Raw genomic sequence first — 24,319 nt, 5'->3', positions numbered from 1 at the left:
ACTCTCATGTCAAATTTCATAAAGATCGGTCCAGTAGTTTGGTCTGAATCGCTCTACACACACACACGCACAGACAGACACACACACACATACACCACGACCCTCGTCTCGATTCCCCCTCTATGTTAAAACATTTAGTCAAAACTTGACTAAATGTAAACAAGTCGCGTAAGGCGAAAATACAACATTTAGTCAAGTAGCTGTCGAACTCACAGAATGAAACGGAACGCAATGCAATTTTTCAGCAAGACCGTATACTCGTAGCATCGTCAGTCCACCGCTCATGGCAAAGGCAGTACAGTGAAATTGACAAGAAGAGCGGGGTAGTAGTTGCGCTGAGAATATAGCACGCTTTTCTCTACCTCTCTTCGTTTTAACTTTCTGAGCGTGTTTTTAATCCAAACATATCATATCTATATGTTTTTGGAATCAGGAACCGACAAGGAATAAGATGAAAGTGTTTTTAAATTGATTTCGAAAATTTAATTTTGAAAATAATTTTTTAATTTTTAATTTTCAGAGCTTGTTTTTAATCCAAATATAACATATTTATATGTTTTTGGAATCAGAAAATGATGGAGAATAAGATAAACGTAAAGTTGGATCGTTTTATAAAAAAAATAATTTTTTTACAATTTTCAGATTTTTAATGACCAAAGTCATGAATTAATTTTAAAGCCACCAAGCTGAAATGCAATACCGAAGTCCGGGCTTCGTCGAAGATTTCTGGACCAAAATTTCAACCAAATTGGTTGAAAAATAAGAGCGTGACAGTGCCGCCTCAACTTTCACGAAAAGCCGGATATGACGTCATCAAAGACAGTTATCAAAAAAATGAAACAAGTCGCGTAAGGCGAAAATACAATATTTAGTCAAGTAGCTGTCGAACTCACAGAATGACACTGAACGCAATGCCATTTTTCAGCAAGACCGTATACTCGTAGCATCGTCAGTCCACCGCTCATGGCAAAGGCAGTGAAATTGACAAGAAGAGCGGGGAAGTAGTTGCGCTAAGAAGGATAGCACGCTTTTCTGTACCTCTCTTTGTTTTAACTTTCTGAGCGTGTTTTTAATCCAAACATATCATATCTATATGTTTTTGGAATCAGGAACCGACAAGGAATAAGATGAAAGTGTTTTTAAATTGATTTCGACAATCTAATTTTGATAATAATTTTTATATATTTAATTTTCAGAGCTTGTTTTTAATCCAAATATAACATATTTATTAATTATATGTTTTTGGAATCAGAAAATGATGGAGAATAAGATGAACTTAAATTTGGATCGTTTTATAAATTTTTATTTTTTTTTACAATTTTCAGATTTTTAATGACCAAAGTCATTAATTAATTTTTAAGCCACCAAGCTGAAATGCAATACCGAAGTCCGGGCTTCGTCGAAGATTACTTGACCAAAATTTCAACCAATTTTGTTGAAAAATGAGGGCGTGACAGTGCCGCCTCAACTTTCACGAAAAGCCGGATATGACGTCATCAAAGACATTTATCAAAAAAATGAAAAAAACGTTCGGGGATTTCATACCCAGGAACTCTCATGTCAAATTTCATAAAGATCGGTCCAGTAGTTTAGTCTGAATCGCTCTACACACACACAGACACACACACGCACATACACCACGACCCTCGTCTCGATTCCCCCCTCTACGTTAAAATATTTAGTCAAAACTTGACTAAATATAAAAAACGACTGAGGATATCATTCCCAGGAACTCTCATGTCAAATTTCATAAAGATCGGTCCAGTAGTTTGGTCTGAATCGCTCTACACACACACACACACAGACAGACACACACACATACACCACGACCCTCGTCTCGATTCCCCCCTCTACGTTAAAACATTTAGTCAAAACTTGACTAAATGTAAAAAAGAGAGAGAGAAAGAGAGAGAGAGAGACAATGACAAAGAGAGAGAGAGAGAGAGAGAGAGAGAGAGAGAGAGCAAGAGAGAGAGAGAGAGAGAGAGAGAGAGAGAGAGAGAGAGAGACAGACAGAGAGAGAGAGAGCAAGAGAGAGAGAGAGAGAGACAGAGAGAGAGAGAGAGCTTGCAAGAGACACACAGAGAGAATATCTGAGAAGAACAAATAATCTTGAGTGTTTGGGGGAAAGAGCGTCGACAGGTGATATCATAATCTCTTGCCTTTCGATATGACGTCATTTGTGTGTTACAGAATCGATATGATATCGATCAGCCGAACAGAGTGTAAAGTCAATGCAGGCTTAAAGTATAATTTACTTTCAAGGTATTCCTACATTTTAAGCATATTTTCAATGCCAAACACCATAAAACTAAATATTTTTTAAATCAGCAAATGATTTGATTTCTTGATGTCGTCTTTGGTTTAAACAGTGTTTATTCAACAATTCATAGATAATTCAACATAATATATGTTAAGGATCAACAACAAGCTCAAGCTTATGATGATGTCGTCTTTCTGTGTCTGAATGCGCTCTCTTTGTCTTCTCTGTACGCATGCAACTCTGTCTTTCATAATTCAGATTGACAGGCCCCGTGAGCGAGCCACTTTCCAATGGCAGCTAAACTCCCGTATGAAAAAAGTACTGTTGTCTGGGGTGCAGTTTGAAGTATTCTCAGTGTTGAAAAAGTACTGTTGTCTGGGGTGCAGTTTGAAGTATTCTCAGTGTTGAAAAAGTACTGTTGTCTGGGGTGCAGTTTGAAGTATTCTCAGTGTTGAAAAAGTACTGTTGTCTGGGGTGCAGTTTGAAGTATTCTCAGTGTTGAAAAAGTACTGTTGTCTGGGGTGCAGTTTGAAGTATTCTCAGTGTTGAAAATGTACTGTTGTCTGAGGTGCAGTTTGAAGTATTCTCAGTGTTGAAAAAGTACTGTTGTCTGGGGTGCAGTTTGAAGTATTCTCAGTGTTGAAGAATTTGTAAAGAGAATAAATGAGTACAAGCGGGAGTAATGAAAGCCAATTTGTGTGCATTGTTTGCTTATGGCAGGACGATTGCGAGTTTGACTCCGTTCTTGTCATGCTGCATAGAGTGTAACATACAATCTTGCACCATATGCTTTAGTCGTGGCAAAGAAGGAAAGCGTGAGACATTACAATCTATCTACCAATACATTCCCATCACTCACATCGCAGACAAACTTTGAACCGTTAATGAGAGCAAAGGTGCCTAGTTTCACAGACCCATCGCTCGTAGACTGTGTTGTTAACAGGAATCCTTGAAAGCTGTTTTGCGCTGCATCTGTCGTTGCGATTGTCACTGAAACAGTTCAGGGTTTATGAAATAATAATCTTATATAATATATGGTTGATATAAATTCAACATTTAGCAAAACTAAAAGCTGAATTTGTTTTACAAACTGAAATCGAAAATGTTAGTACAGTAATAAATTTTCATTTGATTAAAGGTACTGAGTCAAATCCAGGTGCACGGAGCCCCTGGGGCATTTAGTCATACCTCAGGCAGCTATCAGTTAGAAGAACTACAAAGTTTCATTGACTTGCACCCAAAGAGTCAAGAACTGCGATTTTTTTACGAATTAATTTCGTACTCGGACCCGGCTGGTCTTGGCCTATTTTTGGATCTAAATTTAGATCAGGTAGATCACCACATGCACATCATGCACATTACTGAAAAGACACGTCACTAGCAAACTATGTCAGACGTCATCATGAGTTTGTGTAAAACAAAATGGAGGCCGGAATCACTGTTGAATCAAACTCCGACCAAACACCACGTAATAACTAGGTTAATGTATGCACTCGCGTGAACAAGCCAACTGTCGAGCTTCACAGATGTCGTCGTTGGGTAGTTTTGGGTTCGTTTTACTACCATACCTATGCATAAGAGGATTTTTGAACTGTAAATGCACTCAGCTGCAACAAAAACGCAAAACGAAGGCTGTGAGCTGCACTGTGCCTTTAATATACTTACCCAACTCACACAGTTAATTCCCTCCCACCTTCCCCGCTAGTGGGGTTGTTCTAAAAAAAGAGGGAAGGTTTTTCTACGCTTTCATACGAATGAATTCAATGTGGTGGCAAGGTCAGGAAGTCACGTGACTTTGTCCTGTTTATGGGTCAAGGTAGCTTTTTTTTAGAGTTGCCTCCCTTGTTATCAAGGTGATGCGATGCAGCGTTCTAGCACTAGACTGAAGTAAATTGCAATATGTGAGTTGGGATAAGATATGTAATTTAATGAAGAATTACATTGGGGAGGGAAGACAAAAGAAGTGGTCAATTTGAATTATCTATTTTTATTTTCAGAGGGGGAAAGGGAGAGGGGTGGAGGGGAGTAGGGGGAAGGGGGAAGTAAATAGAGAGGGCCCCAAAGGGTTTAAAATCGTGATCGTGATTGGCGTTTTTTGACCTTTCTGTGACCGTGATTGCCGAAATTTCCATTTCTGTGATCGTGATGGGACTTTGCCCGTGATCCGTGATGACAAAAAAAAATCAAGTCTCGTGATCGTGATCGTCATTTGTTTTCGTGATCGTGATGGGCATTATTGCAAAGCATTTTATTTTCAACGTACATTTTTCACAGCTGTATCACTCTATGATCCTCTATTCGTCAAGGAGTCAATGCTGATTGAAGGGAAGCAACAACACATTCAGAAATATGATTTTGACAGCGATTGCTTCCCTTTAAGAGAACCAATCACACAAAAAAGAGATCCAATCAGAAGGCGAATTGCAAAAGTCTGCCAAACTTCATCCAATGGAAGGGCTTCGAGCTAAAGTTTTGAGTGCATTCAGTCCAATTCGAATTCGAAGATCAAAAATGGCGTGCAGCGGTACTGTCATCGAACTTCTGTTATATTTTGTGGATGCAAGCCAGACCAAAGCAGGCGGCGAGAATGCCTTCCTTGGTGGAAAGGTCAGGCTACGGGTTCGTCTTTCCGAAGACGAAATGTCAAGGTATGTTGATCTATCAGGGCCGGACAAGGTAAGTACTGGAGGGGGGGGGGGGGGGGGGGGTTACAGATGGGGGTCGGGGCAAAGCCCCTTGGTGGGGTTCCAGGAGGCGAAACCCCCTTGGTGGGGGTTGGAAGGGGGCGAAGCCCCCTTGAAGCTGAACGTTTTTGGTAATCTTGAACTTTAGCGTGTTAAATTCACAGCTCAGTATCCAGTGCTAGTGACATTCTTGACTTATTTTTGATACAAGTCCATGTAAGCAAGCCAAAGAACATTTGTCGCGAAATTAATTGACGGATTGAGCTCCAAACTTAAGCATAATTAATTAATTTGGTTGTTCAATCGACGAAAATGCACCGAAAATGGCGTACGTTGTCAACCATGGGACATCATTTACACGAAAGAGTTGTCTCCCTTTGCCCGCTCATACGGATAATTCCTTCTTTGACCCATGTAAACGAAATGCATTCGTACAGTTCATCGGAGTTCATTCCGTAACTTCAAAGGGATCTAAAATGACTTGTTATGATTACAAGTGCAGGTTCTACAAATTTGGAGACTTAAATGCCTCTGAATTATGAGCTATGAATTTAACACGCTAAAGTTATAAAAAAAGCATTTGGGAGGTACATGCTTAAGCCAGGGGGGGGGGGGGGGTTGTGCAACCCCTGTAACCCCCCCCCCCTCCCCTAGTCCGGCCCTGTCTATGTTGCTCTATGACTGTTCTGAATGTAGGCAAAGATCTTGACATTTTTTCAAGATCTTTGAGTTTGATTGAGTTCATTGACATTGTCGACATTGCCACGTCCGGCTGTCACTCGCTCAGTGTGACCTCGACTGGCTCGAGTCTGATTGAGTCTGTGTGTAGCCAAAACCGAAACTAGAAATGTGTTTTTCATCCCAGCAACGTGGACACGCTTGGCATAGATTCTAATTGTCGCTTAAGCTTGGATTTATTTTAGCGCCTGTAAACTTATCAACAATGGGTGAAATTCAGGAACTATGGCGGGGAGACGTGCCAGTTTGGGTCACTTGATCCTCATGTCAAAGTCGATCAAAGTCATGTTTGTTGTTATAGACTCTTCCATCACACATACATGTACTTTAATTTCAATCCACCCAATAGTTTTTGAGAAAATGGGTTTAAAAGATTTAGCTCTGGAAATGTGAAATTGTGCAAGTATATATGAAATAATGAGTGGCTGCTGACACCAGTTGATCATGTTTAAAATCAAGGATTAGATTGTTCATAAAATAACTAAAACTCTTCAGCTTCTGGGGCCTGGCCCATGTACCCCACAAGGGGTCTACCCCTGGACCCCAGGTTGTAACCCCCCCCCCCCCCCCCCCCCCCCTCTGGCTTAACTGCTCCGCCCCTGGAGTGTATATTCCTGTGAGTGTCTGTGTGTGAGAGAGAGAGAGAGAGAGAGCGAGAGAAAAAACAATGAAAACAACATTCTTGTTACTGATTAGAAATCATGATATGTATTTCTATGTGTGTGTGTGTGTGAAAGAGAATGAAAAAAAATAATAAAAAAAAGTGCAACAGTTGTCACTTTGTGTTGAATAAACAATAGATTGGATCCAGAGGAGCGAATTACTGTGTGGTTGTGTTTACTTTGACACGTGCTTTCTGTACCTGCAACTTTTACCGTGACCGTGATTTGCCACTGGTGTTCGTGATCGTGAAAACAAAAATCAAGGTAATTGTGATCGTGAAAGCTAAAATTTACCTTCCCGTGATCGTGATGATACCCCCCCTTTGGGGTCCTCAATAGAAACAAGTCGCGTAAGGCGAAAATACAACATTTCGTCAAGTAGCTGTCGAACTCACAGAATGAAACTGAACGCAATGCAACGCAGCAAGACCGTATACTCGTAGCATCGTCAGTCCACCGCTCACGGCATAGGCAGTGAAATTGACAAGAAGAGCGGGGTAGTAGTTGCGCTGGGAAGGATAGCACGCTTTTCTGTACCTCTCTTCGTTTTAACTTTCTGAGCGTGTTTTTAATCCAAACATATCATATCTATATGTTTTTGGAATCAGGAACCGACAAGGAATAAGATGAAAGTGTTTTTAAATTGATTTGGAAAATTTAATTTTGATAATAATTTTTATATATTTAATTTTCAGAGCTTGTTCTTAATCCGAATATAACATATTTATATGTTTTTATATTTAGTCAAGTTTTGACTAAATATTTTAACGTAGAGGGGGGAATCGAGACGAGGGTCGTGGTGTATGTGTGTGTGTGTGTGTGTGTGTCTGTGTGTGTGTGTAGAGCGATTCAGACTAAACTACTGGACCGATCTTTATGAAATTTGACATGAGAGTTCCTGGGTATGAAATCCCCGAACGTTTTTTTCATTTTTTTGATAAATGTCTTTGATGACGTCATATCCGGCTTTTCGTGAAAGTTGAGGCGGCACTGTCACGCCCTCATTTTTCAACCAAATTGGTTGAAATTTTGGTCAAGTAATCTTCGACGAAGCCCGGGGTTCGGTATTGCATTTCAGCTTGGTGGCTTAAAAATTAATTAATGACTTTGGTCATTAAAAATCGGAAAATTGTAAAAAAAAAAATAAAAATTTATAAAACGATCCAAATTTACGTTTATCTTATTCTCCATCATTTGCTGATTCCAAAAACATATAAATATGTTATATTCGGATTAAAAACAAGCTCTGAAAATTAAATATATAAAAATTATTATCAAAATTAAATTGTCCAAATCAATTTAAAAACACTTTCATCTTATTCCTTGTCGGTTCCTGATTCCAAAATCATATAGATATGATATGTTTGGATTAAAAACACGCTCAGAAAGTTAAAACAAAGAGAGGTACAGAAAAGCGTGCTATCCTTCTTAGCGCAACTACTACCCCGCTCTTCTTGTCAATTTCACTGCCTTTGCCGTGAGCGGTGGACTGACGATGCTACGAGTATACGGTCTTGCTGAAAAATGGCAGCTACTTGACTAAATATTGTATTTTCGCCTTACGCGACTTGTTGGAATCTGCAAATGATGGAGAATAAGATAAACGTAAATTTGGATCGTTTTATAAAAAACATATTTTTTTTACAATTTTCAGATTTTTAATGACCAAAGTCATCAATTAATTTTTAAGCCACCACGCTGAAATGCAATACCGAAGTCCGGGCTTCGTCGAACATTACCTGACCAAATTTTTAACCAATTTGGTTTAAAAATGAGGGCGTGACAGTGCCGCCTCAACTTTCACGAAAAGCCGGATATGACGTCATCAAAGACATTATTCAAAAAAATGAAAAAAACGTTCGGGGATTTCATACCCAGGAACTCTCATGTCAAATTTCATAAAGATCGGTCCAGTAGTTTAGTCTGAATCGCTCTACACACAGACACACACAGACACACAGACACACACACACACACACGCACATACACCACGACCCTCGTCTCGATTCCCCCCTCTACGTTAAAACATTTAGTCAAAACTTGACTAAATGTAAAAAGAGGGGGTATGGAAGAGGGACAAAGACAAGGAGGGTATAGATGTCTCCCCCCCCCCCCCCCAAAAAAAAAAAAAAAAAAAAAAAAGGCGCGTAAGGCGAAAATACAACATTTAGTCAAGTAGCTGTCGAACTCACAGAATGAAACGGAACGCAATGCAATTTTTCAGCAAGACCGTATACGTATACTCGTAGCATCGTCAGTCCACCGCTCATGGCAAAGGCAGTGAAATTGACAAGAAGAGCGGGGTAGTAGTTGCGCTGAGAAGGATAGCACGCTTTTCTGTACCTCTCTTCGTTTTAAGTTTGTGAGCGTGTTTTTAATCCAAACATATCATGTCTATATGTTTTTAGAATCAGGAACCGACAAGGAATAAGATGAAAGTGTTTTTAAATTGATATGGAAAATTTAATTTTGATAATAACTTTTATATTTTTAATTTTCAGAGCTTGTTTTTAATCCAAATATAACATATTTATATGGTTTTGGAATCAGAAAATGATGGAGAATAAGATAAACGTAAATTTGGATCGTTTTATAAAAATTTTTGGTTTTTTACATTTTTCAGATTTTTAATGACCAATGTCATCAATTAATTTTTAAGCCACCAAGCTGAAATGCAATACCGAAGTCCGGGCTTCGTCGAAGATTACTTTACTAAAATTTCAACCAATTTGGTTGAAAAATGAGAGCGTGACAGTGCCGCCTCAACTTTCACGAAAAGCCGGATATGACGTCATCAAAGACATTTATCAAAAAAATGAAAAAAACGTATGGGGATATCATACTCAGAAACTCTCATGTCAAATTTCATAAAGATCGGTCCAGTAGTTTAGTCTGAATCGCTCTACACACACACACACACACGCACAGACACACACACACACACACATACACCAAGACCCTCGTCTCGATTTCCCCCTCTACGTTAAAACATTTAGTCAAAACTTGACTAAATGTAAAAAGAAGTGATAATTGTTTCTTCCTGATAAACAAGGATGTGTAATCAAAATAAAAAGTCTTGTGAGTAACAAGGACATTTCTGGGAAATGGGAATTCCTCTGCTGTAACCTCATGAATATTAATGAGGAGCACATGGACCAATCGCTGGGTAATGCCAGAGATTGTTCCAGCCAGCTTAGCGTGGATGATTTCCCCTTGACCTTGTTCGGTCACTCTCTTCGTTGTCTACCTACAGACAACATCATTTTTGCTCTGTCTCTACTTTTGACTTATTCTTCGTCTTTTTCCTAACTTCAGTAGGCCACCGAAGTGACAATTATTTTATTAAATTCTGTAATCATTTTACCTTACCAATGTTTTACAAGAATAGATAGTTAATTGCCAAACCTGTTAATTAATTTAGTTGGGGATTCTCATGGAATCCAACAATTGAATTTCATTATAAAATCTAGAGAGTCCATAAAGCTTTTGGGGCTGTTCCGCCATAACGCTGACAATTGCCAGGCAATTAGCTGCGCAGCGCCAAAAGTAAGAGTTACTTACCTGTAACAGCTGAACCACCAGGTGTAAAAGTGGCAGGGGTGAAGCTGATAGAAAAGGGGGAGGCGGTTGTTGCGGGTGTGGTTCTGGGATGCCCTGGTGTCAGTGTGGAACATGCTCCTACTGGGGCACCGTCCCTTCTGCCATGTACGCTTGTCACCAAGGCAACAAGGCAGATCACTCTCAGTAAACAGTGTAGTCCCATTCTTCAAGACGGGGAATTTAGGCTTCAAGATATGAGGAAGAATTCCCTCTTCACTTGCTGTGGATGGTGGCTGCACAAATATCAATACAAAACAATACAAGATAATGAGTAAGACTGTGACTGTGAGAAATTCTATTTTCTTACAATCTAGATCTATATATAAACAAGTTTGTTGAAGTTTGACTGACGTGTTAATTCTGTATCAGTATCAGTGCACATATTTCTGTCACAGTGTTAGATATATGTGTGTGCACATGTGAATGTGTGTATTTCTGTCACAGTGGATCTTTCAATGCATAAAATATTGTTCTACTAATTAATGTCTAATTAAATTTATAAATAGATCAGGGTTTAACCTGGGAGAAAAGGGCAATGGGACATTTGTCCCCTTCAACCAAATTCCGATGGGACATAGTCGAAGGCAAGAAGCGCCAAAGAGGCCTGTACGCGTTTTGACCAAAGATGCAAAATAGTGCAATATGGTGCCATCTGAGAATTAGCCGCTATATCGTGTTATCTCTGTATGTGTGTGTGTGTGTGTGTAATCCGATGTAAAGTGTACATTTGCTGGTGCAGTGGAACGTAATCTCAATGCGCCCTTTGACGCACTGACGCAAATTGTGATGGGACATTTTCAGATTTAATGCGCCAATGGCGCAGGGCACACTAGTAAATGAAACCCTGATAGATTCAAAATGTCCATATTTCAAAATAATTGTGTGGATGTGTGCACATGAGTGCATGCACGTGTGTGCATGAGTTCCTGGATGGGTGCTTGCGTGTGTTCATACGTCTAGGCAGGTGTGCGTACGAGGCACACAGCGGTTGTGAAACAGCGAAATGCATACCTCTTCTTATGTTCAGGCAACGTTTTGTGAAGGTTTAATTTGCACCAAGAAAGAATCAGCTCATGTAATATTTTCTCAAAATTCAGCTCTGACTTGGTTCCACATACATTATTGTACGTCAAAAAAATCTTCAAATAATGAAGCATATCTGATTATAATTCGTAAGCACGTTGACTTTCCAAACTAAGGTTCCGACCTTCTTAGAAGTATTAGAATGCTCTCAGCCTCAGTTCCAAGTATTAGCACAGGCGAAGGTGTCGTCCACTGGACTACTACTATCACAGAAGTCTTTCTGTGATAGTAGTAGTCCAGTGGACGGTTACAACTCGCTATTGCCGCGGCCCGTTGTTGCCGCGGCCCGTTGTTGCCGCGGCCCGTTATTGCCGCAACCCGTTATTGCCGCAACCCGCTATTGCCGCAACCCGCTATTGCCGCGGAACTTTCCCGCAAGAAAGATCCCCTGATTCCGGTTTTGTTAAAAAAAATTTGCGCCAGTTAGATGCCATCAAACAACAGAGTTGGTAACTCTGCCGTGCGTTACGCGTGATTGTTCTGAAAAGTGACTATTACATGATTGTTCTGAAAGTCTACTATTTATTTCATCGTAATCATGTAAGCCCTCATACGTGTTTGTTCTGAAAGCTTACTAATTTACATGATTGTTCTGAAACTCTACTATTTATTTCATCGTAAACATGTAAGCCCTCATACGTGATTGTTCTGAAAGCTTACTAATTTACATGTTTGTTCTGAAACTCTACTAAAGGTAATCTTGCTTCACCCGTGAAATGTAGTCAGATATGGAACAATATGTATACCCCTGCCCAACGAAGTGTGTTTGAGTTGATCCGTCTTCTGTGTGCGCGACAGCTTCAGATGTGTGTTTGAGTTGATCCGTCTCTCCACTCCCTTTTTTTAGGTGTAGGGGGTGGGGGAGGTTTGTTCATATCAACTGACACTTTATCAAACCATTTGAATAATTCATATACAAAATTCTGGTGGTTGCTGTGTAATAAAAAAACAAGTGTCATTGAAAACAGAGATGAGCTAATACATTTAGCTTTCATGTGTGTGTATGTTACGCGTGATTGTTCTGAAAAGTGACTATTACATGATTGTTCTGAAAGTCTACTATTTATTTCATCGTAAACATGTAAGCCCTCATACGTGATTGTTCTGAAAGCTTACTAATTTACATGATTGTTCTGAAACTCTACTAAAGGTAAACTTGCTTCACCCGTGAAATGTTGTCAGATATGAAACAATATGTATACCCCTGCCCAACGAAGTTGGAGGGGGGTATACTGGATTCACTTTGTCCATCTGTCTGTGTGTATGTCTGTATACATGTATAAATGGAACAATATTTTGATACAATGATACTAAATCTTAAGTGATATTGATATTTATACCCCAGCCAAATGAAGTTGGAGGGGGTATACTGGATTCACTTTGTCCGTCTGTCTGTGTGTATGTCTGTATGTAAATGGAACACTATTTTGATACAATGAACCCCTGCCCAATGAATACAAACTCAACAAGTAAAACATTTCATACATTGAACATGTCTTCTTTATTGTTCTCAACTCAAAATTGAAATTAAATGTTCAAAGACAAAAATTATATATAATCTTCAAAAATGTAATGATTCTTCTTGAGTATTCCCAACTCAAAATTCAAGTTACAGGTTCAAAGGGACACATAGAAACTTTTGAATTTTCCTCTTTGCCATGCTTAGGTGGCGAGGTCACCAAAATGGATCGAAAGGCTTGGCAAAGAGGGAAAATGGAAGCTACTGTTTGCCCCGTTAAAGATGAAAGGCACAACAAATAATTTTTACAAATGAAACTTTTTTTTATGAACTAAAAATTCAAGTGGAGAGGGGATGAGAGACGTGAGGAGATGTCCGGGGTTGCGAAATGTGTGGGGAGTCTGGGCTATAAAGTTCTTGCACGCGAGACAATATACTTCTTTGTGTGTGTTTGGGGGGGGGGGGAGTATTTTGTTTATCAACTCTCTCTCTCTCTCTCTCTCTCTCTCTCTCTCTCTCTCTCTCTCTCTCTCTCTCTCTGAATATTTGTGTCATCCTAAATGTTAGGGGGGGGGGGGCAAAAAGACATGTTTGCCCCCCCCCCACCCCAGGAACAGCTGCCCCCCCCCCCCCCCCCCCCCCCGTTTCCGACGCCAGTGCACTGAGTACATATGCACACACATGAAAGCTAAATTTATTAGCACATCTGTTTTCAGTGACACTTTTTTTTTTTATTACACAGCAACCACCAGGGGTAGAGGTATACATTATTATTGTTCCATATCTGACAACATTTCACGGGTGAAGCAAGTTTACCTTTAGTAGAGTTTCAGAACAATCATGTAAATTAGTAAGCTTTCAGAACAATCACGTATGAGGGCTTACATGTTTACGATGAAATAAATAGTAGAGTTTCAGAACAATCATGTATAATAGTCACTTTTCAGAACAATCACGCGTAACAGCCGTGTGCTGACAAAACCGAGTAAGTCCATTTAAAAAAAAGAAGATATTTTTCGTTCATCAAAAAAACCAAATCAATGCGCATCTTTTGTGTTCATTTCTACTTTTTAGAGTCCTTAAATAAGCAGATATGAACAAGTAAGTCCACAACCAAAAACAACTTTTTAAGTATGCATGAATGTTTTGGCAAAACAAAGTAAGTCTAAGGGGTTCCTAATTTTCGTGTAATGATAGTTTCAAAATTCTTGTCAGAGGACTCATACAATAAAAAAAAAAACGCTTCAGTGGACTTACTCGGTTTTGTCAACACACGCCAGAACTGTGAGGGTTTGTTCCATGCTCAACGTCATTTCTACCGGTTTTTTCCGATGACGTGGTAGGCTATCATGAATGACAGACAGACTTCCATTTGCGCGGGTGACAGAGGAGGGAAAGCTGATTTGTGATGGTCATAGATACCATAAAAGAGGTGAAAATGGTGATACAGCGCACACACACACACCACGACCCTCGTCTCGATTCCCCCTCTATGTTAAAACATTTAGTCATAACTTGACTAAATGTAAAAAGAACAAACAAAGTTCCGCGGCAATAGCGGGTTGCGGCAATAACGGGTTGCGGCAATAGCGGGTTGCGGCAATAACGGGCCGCGGCAATAGCGGGTGCCTCCCCAGTGGACGACACCTTCGCCTGTGGTATTAGTTAGACAAGTTTTGCCGCGAAGACATCTGCTTCAAAATTAGTCTAATATAATCTGACACTTGGCATAATTAGTTTTCAGGTGTTAAGATACCCACAAAATATGCACTGGTACCTTTTAATCCAAGATCATTAGTACAGACCGTTGTTAAGCACCGATACAAGTGCCTTGAGCTTCAGAGTTTCTCAAACCAGCTGCCATGTTGTTGATGTGTTGTAAGGGATACTACTCTTGATTTGATCGTCGCCAACCTGATTGGGTTTTCTCCCATGCTACAGGCACACGACATTTTGATTATATTTTCTTCTCCTAATCCACCTTCATATCCTCAACCTCCGTCCCTGGCATCCCAATGTGAACAAACCAGAGAGAAAGAAAGACAGGTCGAGATAGAGATAGGACAGAGACATAGACGCAGAAACAGACAGGCAGACCGACAGAGAAACAGACAGAGAGACTCCTCCTCAACAGTGCACATAGAACCGCAACGAAAGTGCATGAAGTAGTCAGCTGAGGTCTTTTCAACATTTCACTTCTTAGAATGATACAGCAAACACTATGCATTCATTGCTTCTCACAGCGTAGCGATGATGCAGCATATTTATTTTTTTCATCGTATATTTTTACAGCGTATGACTATAACACTGAACAAACCCGACAGCCGGAGCTGCACACAAACAAACGACTGATTACAAAGCACACACAAAACCGGACCTCATGTATGAAACACGTAAAAATAAACCTTGGTTTTTTTAAGACAAACAAGCAAAAGAATACAGGCCCAATACCTATCCAGATATAAAATGACAATGACGGATGTGATGGGGGTGACTGATTTCACACAAGCGGTATAAGATGAAATTGCCAAAGCAATGCACTAATAGCTCCAGAGCGGGTTTCACAGTGCAGAATTACTTGCAATATCACGCCTTTTAGAACATTAATTTCAAAATGTTTACCGTCGAATTGCCGTCCCAGAATAACTCAGTTTAAGTGTGTAAATGCACTTTTTACATTTAGTCAAGTTTTGACTAAATGTTTTAACGTAGAGGGGGGAATCGAGACGAGGGTCATGGTGTATGTGTGTGTGTCTGTGTGTGTGTGTGTGTGTGTGTGTGTGTAGAGCGGTTCAGACTAAACTACTGGACCGATCTTTATGAAATTTGACATGAGAGTTCCTGGGTATGGTATCCTCTCACGTTTTTTTCATTTTTTTGATAAATGTCTTTGATGACGTCATATCCGGCTTTTCGTGAAAGTTGAGGCGGCACTGTCATGCCCTCATTTTTCAACCAAATTGGTTGAAATTTTGGTCAAGTAATCTTCGACGAAGCCCGGACTTCGGTATTGCATTTCAGCTTGGTGGCTTAAAAATTAATTAATGACTTTGGTCATTAAAAATCTGAAAATTATAAAAAAATATTTTATAAAAAAACGATCCAAATTTACGTTCATCTTATTCTCCATCATTTGCTGATTCCAAAAACATATAAATATGTTATATTTGGATTAACAACAAGCTCTGGAAATTAAATAAATAAAAATTATTATCAAATTTTTTTTTCGAAATCAATTTAAAAACACTTTCATCTTATTCCTTGTCGGTTCCTGATTCCAAAAACATATAGATATGATATGTTTGGATTAAAAACACGCTCAGAAAGTTAAAACGAAGAGAGGTACAGAAAAGCGTGCTATCCTTCTCAGCGCAACGAATACCCCGCTCTTCTTGCCAATTTCACTGGCACTGCCTTTGCCACGGGCGGTGGAGTGACGATGCTACGAGTATACGGTCTTGATGCGTTGCGTTGCGTTCAGTTTCATTCTGTGAGTTCGACAGCTACTTGACTAAATGTTGTATTTTCGCCTTACGCGACTTTTTTAGTAACTTGCAGGAGGGATTGTTTTGTCACCGAATGAATGTGTTAATTTGCATGCAATTTGCATACATTGTAGAAATGTGCGGTAATCTATTACATCAATAAAATATTTTATTATAGTACTCTGCCTTGGCAATAATTGCTGTCACGCGTTTTCTACCACCAAAATATGCCAGTCATGCTGACGGGAGACGCGCTCAGTCACTTTATCTGCATACATATAGGCTATATCTCCTGCCTAACGCCATAGATATTCAGATCTCTGCCCACACCCAGGTGACAAATCGCACTTCAATATATCTCTGAAATCCTGGGCGGAGATGACTGCATCATTTCACATTTTTCTTCCTATATAGCGATTACCTGACTGTTTTCATTGCCCTACCTATATTAGGGCGAGGGCTGGATGTAAAAAAGCAATATTCTTGCTTATCTATTACCCTCGATGATAAAGATTTTGTCTTGTCTCTCACAGAAACAGTGCATAATATGTTGCTCTTCCTCTATATTCCCTCCGATTCCCTCCGAGCGAACTAAAATCTGCTAAACATTTTACGAGCACCTAAATTCTCTATCCTCAGTCCCCCAACCATGCGATGAGTAAACCTTGAAACCCCGGCTTAAAAAAAATACCTTCCCTTCCCACAACACTCTTTGCACCCCCCCCCCCCCCCCCCCCCCAGCCATGCTCCCCACAAAACGTGTGATGCCTCGAGGGAGGGATGTGATCGTCCCGTGAAGACAGTGGTTAGCTTTGCCAGGTGAAGCGTGATCATTGTCCCAGCCGTGTGTCCTGCACATTATCTATGTACAGCGAAACCCCTCCCATTTAAGACTGCCTCCCTTTTAAGACTCCCTCCCTTTTAAGACTGTTTTGTCCACTTTTTATGTTCTTAACCGCTGTAAATTTACCCCCATTTTAAGACTCAGTCTCTCTGATTTTTTCTGATTTTTGAAGGTCTTATAATGGGTGTTCCGTTGTATGTTTACTGTGCGCTTTGTGGGCTCCTTGTGTCTGTTCCCCGTAACGATCGTACCGTGTGACACCATTCTTCTCTTCTTCTTCTCGTTCGCTACACCATTGTTTATACAATCTTACATATGCATCTCTGCTTGTGTAAAGCTTAACTGAGGATAGGCAACATGCAGGCGATACCTTCACGGGCCTTCTAGTAACAATTTTTGCACTTGAGAAATGATTAAATACCCCAGGCAGCAGGAGATGTCATTCAAATTGTGAAAAGGACCAACTCTTTTGGTGCAAAAATATTATCCAGCAAATTTAGAGAAGCACATGGTTTCCCATTCCCCTCGAAAAATACCTGAAACGACACGAGGGCGTAACGGAGTCCATAATAATAATGCAAATAATTATCAAATTGAATATGAGTGTCTTTTACTTCGCCACAAAACGCATCATCAAATCCTCCATATAAAATAGTGCTGAAAAATTGACTGGCTTAACACTGAAATTGACAAAGCACAGCTAAGCAACATTAATATGTCGCTTATAACAAAGGTAATCCCATTTTAAGCGGTAGTTTAATCACTTGAATGTATCGAGAAACCGCGGAAGTGTCCGCAAAACATTATGCAACAAATATTTGTTACTGTAAGCCTTTGTAAAAGCTGTCTTGCTTTACAACACAAGCGTGACAATCTTGCACTGAGTGACGTTGCTTTCTTCCCTGTTCTCTTCCCGTCTCTTGCCTTGTCTTCCCATCTGTCTTCCTGCTCCAAAGGAGAATGAACGAAGCCAACGAGGAAGAACATCGATTTTTCAAAGTTCAAAGGCGTTGCCATCAAAGTTATAGGTCGTTTTACATTGCCCCCCCGGCCCTTTGGACATTTTCTTTGTCACCAATGAAAGTGCCAAGTATATTCAGGCAGTAATGCCATTTGAACACTGTTGGTAAACAACTGGGCCTATAGAAAGTGTTAATATTATTGAAAGCAGGTAACAACGTGAGGTCAAAACCAATGGGATTAACTGACGTTGTCCAGACGTGCACAATGTCAGCTGCGTTGCTGTGATTTCTCTTCATTCGCGTCTGGTAGTTCCTCCACGTAGTCCAATCTTTCTTCGTTTTGTTTTTATTCTGGTTATTTTTCTTTGCCTTCTGTCTCTCTGTCTGTTTGTCGGTCGGTCGGTCGGTCGGTCTCTGTCTGTATGTTTGTCTATCTGTCGGTCTGTCTGTGTCTGTATGTCTGTCTATCTGTCGGTCTGTCTGTGTCTGTCTGTGTCTGTCTGTGTCTGTCTGTCTGTGTCTGTCTGTGTCTGTCTATCTGTCGGTCTGTCTGTGTCTGTCTGTGTCTGTCTGTGTCTGTCTGTGTCTGTCTGTCTCTGTCTGTGTCTGTCTGTGTCTGTCTGTGTCTGTCTGTCTCTGTCTGTCTCTGTCTGTCTCTGTCTGTCTCTGTCTGTCTGTGTCTGTCGGTCTGTCTGTGTCTGTCTGTGTCTGTCTGTGTCTGTCTGTCTGTGTCTGCAGGGCCGGACTACCGGGGGGTTATGGGGGTTGCGCAACCCCCCCCCCTAGCCTAAACATGTACCTTACTTATTTAATTTTTTTTTATTATTGCTTATTTTATGCCGTTTCATGCAAGGAGCGACCATTTTCCTATCTCAGAATATGACCTACCCGTCAGCTTCAGGGGGCTTCGCCCCCTGACCCCCACAACGAGGGGGGAGGGGGTGTGTGTTGGGTTCTAGGGTTTCTGGACACCCCCCCCCCCCCAGCCAAAAAATAAAAATATTGAATGAGGTATGCATTTCTTTATTTTACATTGAGTTTCCATTTTTGGGGTATTAATCAGTGACAAAATCTGCTGCCTGAAACTGGTAATGATCATCCTCAGAATGCACCAGATTGCACCATTTTGCATCCTTTTTTTCAAAATTTTCCGGGGGGCATGCCCCCGGACCCCCCTAGCAAGCTAGGCGCTTCGCGCCGTCGGCTCGGCGCTTCGCGCCTTCACACCCATATCTCCACAATATACTTTTGAAAACAAGTCGCGTAAGGCGAAAATACAATATTTAGTCAAGTAGCTGTCGAACTCACAGAATGAAACTGAACGCAGCAAGACCGTATACTCGTAGCATCGTCACTCCACCGCCCGTGGCAAAGGCAGTGCCCGTGGAATTGACAAGAAGAGCGGGGTATTCGTTGCGCTAAGAAGGATAGCACGCTTTTCTGTACCTCTCTTCGTTTTAACTTTCTGAGCGTGTTTTTAATCCAAACATATCATATCTATATATTTTTGGAATCAGGAACCGACAAGGAATACGATGAAAGTGTTTTTAAATTGATTTCGAAAAAAAAAAATTTGATAATAATTTTTATATATTTAATTTTCAGAGCTTGTTTTTAATCCAAATATAACATATTGATATGTTTTTGGAATCAGCAAATGATGGAGAATAAGATAAACGTAAATTTGGATCGTTTTATAAATTTTTATTTTTTTTTACAATTTTCAGATTTTTAATGACCAAAGTCATTAATTAATTTTTAAGCCACCAAGCTGAAATGCAATACCGAACCCCGGGCTTCGTCGAAGAGTACTTGACCAAAATTTCAACCAATTTGGTTGAAAAATGAGGGCGTGACAGTGCCGCCTCAACTTTCACGAAAAGCCGGATATGACGTCATCAAAGACATTTATCAAAAAAATGAAAAAAACGTTCGGGGATTTCATACCCAGGAACTCTCATGTCAAATTTCATAAAGATCGGTCCAGTAGTTTAGTCTGAATCGCTCTACACACACACACACACACACAGACACACACACAGACACACACACACACGCACACACGCACATACACCACGACCCTCGTTTCGATTCCCCCTCGATGTTAAAATATTTAGTCAAAACTTGACTAAATATAAAAACCAGTCATAAAATGAACTGATCCGCCCCTGCCGCCAGGGGGGACATCCCCCTGGGCCACCACTGGCAACCCCCCCCCCCTCCTCTTCGCCTAGTCCGGCCCTGGTCTGTCTGTGTCTGTCTGTGTCTGTCTGTCTGTCTGTGTCTGTCTGTGTCTGTCTGTGTCTGTCTGTGTCTGTCTGTCTCTGTCTGTGTCTGTCTGTCTGTCTGTGTCTGTCTGTGTCTGTCTGTCTGTGTCTGTCCTCTGTTTGTCTGTCCTCTGTCTGTGTCTGTCCTCTGTCTGTGTCTGTCTGTCTGTGTCTGTGTCTGTCTCTGTCTGTGTCTGTCTGTGTCTGTGGCTGTCTGTGTCTGTGTCTGTCTGTGTCTGTCTGTGTCTGTCTCTGTCTCTGTCTGTCTGTGTCTGTCTGTGTCTGTCTGTCTGTGTCTGTCTGTGTCTGTCTGTGTCTGTCTGTGTCTGTCTGTGTCTGTCTGTGTCTGTCTATCTGTCGGTCTGTCTGTGTCTGTATGTCTGTCTATCTGTCGGTCTGTCTGTGTCTGTCTGTGTCTGCATTTCTTGTGTCCTTCCTTCCCATCCTCCTGGGTGAACAACGCGGCACCAGAATATAAACAAATGCATCATGACGATCTACCCTCTTTGCCACCTCGAGCCCTCCTATTAGAAATGACTTTGCAATTTGCACACCAACAAAACGTCATGCACAAGAAACTCGTTTGACCACGTGAAAACTGCCCAGCCGTAGCCGCTGCTGAGACTATGTTTATGGTCATCCCTGACCCAGAGATGAGCCGATGACGCCATATCAGTTTTCAAGTGCATTTCAATGGCTGCGGTGGTCGGAGTTATGGGCCTTCCCTGCATGTGTGCTGCTTTACTGTCCTTTTTCCACCAGGGAGCGTACGGTAATTGGTGTCGTGGTTGCTAGGCAACGTGTTAAAAATGTGAAAATGTGAATGTGACAGCGTGAGGGAGAAAGGGCCCCACGTCGCACAGCACGCTTTTGAGTTACACGCCGAACAACGTTTGTTTGTTTATTTGGTGTTTAACGTCGTTTTCAACCACGAAGGTTATATCGCGACGACCGAACAACGTTGGTAGACTAGATGAAAACTTACGACTTTTGAGTTACACGCCGAACAACGTTGGTAGGTGAAAACTTACGACTTTCGGATTCTACAAGGTCAAATCATCTACAACGCTAATTATGTTCAAGTTATTTTGCTTACTTATCCCTGTGGCTGTGCACATGTTGTTGTTGTTGTTGTTGTTGTTGTTGTTGTTGTTGTTGCGTTGGTATGTACATCCTTTACCTTCAGAGTTGAACTCCCCACCCCCCCTAAACACACACACACACACACACACACACACACACACATACACACACACACACACACCAGGCATGGGAATTGTCCGCCGAATGGCGGATTTCCGCCGAATTTTTTTTTTGTTCCGCCGAAAATGCAAAAGTGTCCGCCGAAAAAATAAAGGGGGGAGGCACACAAAAAAAGCACCGGTTACTTTGGCCTTTGCGCAAAAGCCCGCGAAAACTTTCCGTACTTTGTTCACGCACTGCTACCGCCCGCCTCAGTTATTGAACTATTATGTTTGAAAGTAAACCAGATTGCACAGATTGTGTTACAAGTTACATTTTCCTGTTTGTCTCAACAGATAAAATTTTTTAAAAATTTAAACCATATATAATACATGTAAGCAAAATTTGGTACATTTTTGTACTAAAAACTCTGATTCTAAAAACAGAATTTAATGGCAAACTTGGAGCTCAGATGACACCAGATTGCACCATCTGGGTTCTTTGGAGACCCCCCTAGTAAGGCTAGGCGCTTCGCGCTGTCGACTTGACGCTTCGCGTCTTCAGTTATAAATTTTCCGCCTTTTTTACAATTTTCAATTCCCATGCCTGACACACACATACACACAAACGCCCGACCCAAGACTCCCATAATCTTGTATTTCCTACATTCTTGCATATCGATGCACAGAGCAGAGCATTAGTCACAGTTGATTGTACGAGCTTCGTTTAAGTGCTGTTCACATGGCAGACTTACAACTAACTTTTCACCTACTTTAAAGCGATTTTTGTCAAAACTAAGTCAGTTAAAAATTGCTGCCGATGTTCATCGCGCTAACGCTCAGAGTAGTTTTAAACAACTGACTCAGCTGACTTTAACGTTCGGGATCGACCGGCTGCATTCGTTGATTTCCGGCCAGACGGCCTAACCCAATCGGGACGCACACTATAAAAGTAGAATGTTAATCGCCGGGGAGTCGGGTAGTGCAAACTTAAGTTTTCAAGTCGCTTCTAAAACTAAACTAACTCAAAAATAAATCGTCGGACCCGTTCACGTGGCAGGCTTTTCACCGACTTGGTCTCAGCAACTGAAGTTGGTTGAAAGTCTTGCATGTGAACAGGACTTTAGCGGAGCGAACAGACCAGGCTACTTCTCATAAATCTGCGACTCGATCAGTAACCGTGCTCGGTACCCTCTATGTTCTTGCGATTGTGAACCAATACATGACAAGGGTAACGTTAGTCACACACAGGTCAGAACCCAGCACTCCACCTAACATGGAGTGTGGCAGCCTAAATGACGGGTGAAATATGGAGTAAAAACACAAACAACTTTATCAAAATCTGTCAAGTGGATGAATAGCCTTATCCCGTGTAACCCTCCCAGATCTAAGATGGCGATGAATCCAGTTCACACGGGAAGGAGCGAGCTCGTCCATTACACAACTCCCGAACCGCGGAATTTAAAGCGATTTTGGTCCGAAACATGGAATTTAAAGCGATTTTGGTCCGAAACGTGGAATTTAAAGCGATTTTGGTCCGAAACGTGCAATTTCTTCCTTACCACACTTATATATGAGAAAGCAAAAGCGAATTATTCACTCACATCAAAACCAGAAGATTAAAACATGACAGCAAAATCACTTGAATTTCTTCTTGCCCTTATTGTACCCAAAAGAAAAAGAAAACTATTTCCTCACATCAAAACCACAAGTATAACATTGCCGTGTAATCACGTGACGTATTTCCCAATATGTTAACAGTGCAGATACTGTGAATGGTTATGTTAACAGTGCAGATACTGTGAATGGTTATTTTAACAGTGCAGATACTGTGAATGGTTATTTTAACAGTGCAGATACTGTCAATGGTTATGTTAACAGTGCAGATACTGTGAATGGTTATTTTAACAGTGCAGATACTGTGAATGGTTATTTTAACAGTGCAGATACTGTCAATGGTTATGTTAACAGTGCAGATACTGTGAATGGTTATTTTAACAGTGCAGATACTGTGAATGGTTATGTTAACAGTGCAGATACTGTGAATGGTTATTTTAACAGTGCAGATACTGTGAATGGTTATGTTAACAGTGCAGATACTGTGAATGGTTATTTTAACAGTGCAGATACTGTGAATGGTTATGTTAACAGTGCAGATACTGTGAATGGTTATTTTAACAGTGCAGATACTGTGAATGGTTATGTTAACAGTGCAGATACTGTGAATGGTTATTTTAACAGTGCAGATACTGTGGATGGTTATGTTAACAGTGCAGATACTGTGAATGGTTATTTTAACAGTGCAGATACTGTGAATGGTTATTTTAACAGTGCAGATACTGTGAATGGTTATTTTAACAGTGCAGATACTGTGAATGGTTATTTTAACAGTGCAGATACTGTGAATGGTTATTTTAACAGTGCAGATACTGTGAATGGTTATTTTAACAGTGCAGATACTGTCAATGGTTATTTTAACAGTGCAGATACTGTCAATGGTTATTTTAACAGTGCAGATACTGTCAATGGTTATTTTAACAGTGCAGATACTGTCAATGGTTATTTTAACAGTGCAGATGCTGTGAAGGTTTATTCCGGGATGGCCCCGCAAACAAGATTTTAAGTTTTTAAAGGATATCAAGATTATGGGTTTCAAAGTAACAACTGTAAAAAGAGGTGAGGTTTCTTAAAACTTTTAATTCAGTTTATTGCGAAGTAAATTTTAAATACGGAGACCACCAAACTAAGAAAGAACACAACATTATATCGGTACCCCCCCCCCCCCCCACCTCTCTGTCTCCCTCTCCCCCCCCCCCCCCATAATTCACACACAAAACGCACACATATATATTTTTTAACCCAGAAATGTGAGCTCTCTGTACTTTAGCGAAAAATTCTGTTATCTTCGAGCACTTAACAAAGTGAACTTAGTTTACCTAGTGGAGTGACCAAGCAGGTCAAGTCAGGAATGTGGATACACACTTGTCAATTCTCATGGTCAGTGTATGTAGTTATGCAACACAGACATGTTTAGATTCACCTGTATGCAATTGGGCGAACGTACGCATTAATATATGTACACAGAGACGTG

The 24,319-nt window shown here is 40.7% G+C and overlaps 1 protein-coding gene across 4 annotated transcripts in view; it reads right to left on the bottom strand.

The window, feature by feature from the left end:
* Window positions 1–24,319, bottom strand: part of LOC138966002 (serine-rich adhesin for platelets-like) — a 152,128-nt gene that overhangs the window by 115,931 nt on the left and 11,878 nt on the right. For all 4 annotated transcript variants that reach the window (XR_011455563.1, XM_070338089.1, XM_070338087.1 and 1 more), the window contains exons 2-3: window positions 9,909–10,180; window positions 3,123–3,253 (exon numbers count right to left, since the gene is read on the bottom strand). Coding sequence is in view for 3 of the 4 variants with exons in the window: in XM_070338089.1 (XP_070194190.1) it covers window positions 3,123–3,253; window positions 9,909–10,110 (333 nt within the window). In the remaining variant the exon portion in view is untranslated. The remainder of the gene's footprint in view (window positions 1–3,122; window positions 3,254–9,908; window positions 10,181–24,319) is intronic.

The sequence above is a fragment of the Littorina saxatilis genome, linkage group LG5 (assembly GCF_037325665.1).
Source record: "Littorina saxatilis isolate snail1 linkage group LG5, US_GU_Lsax_2.0, whole genome shotgun sequence".
Lineage (NCBI taxonomy): Eukaryota > Metazoa > Mollusca > Gastropoda > Littorinimorpha > Littorinidae > Littorina > Littorina saxatilis.
This window is presented reverse-complemented; position numbering and strand designations above follow the sequence as displayed.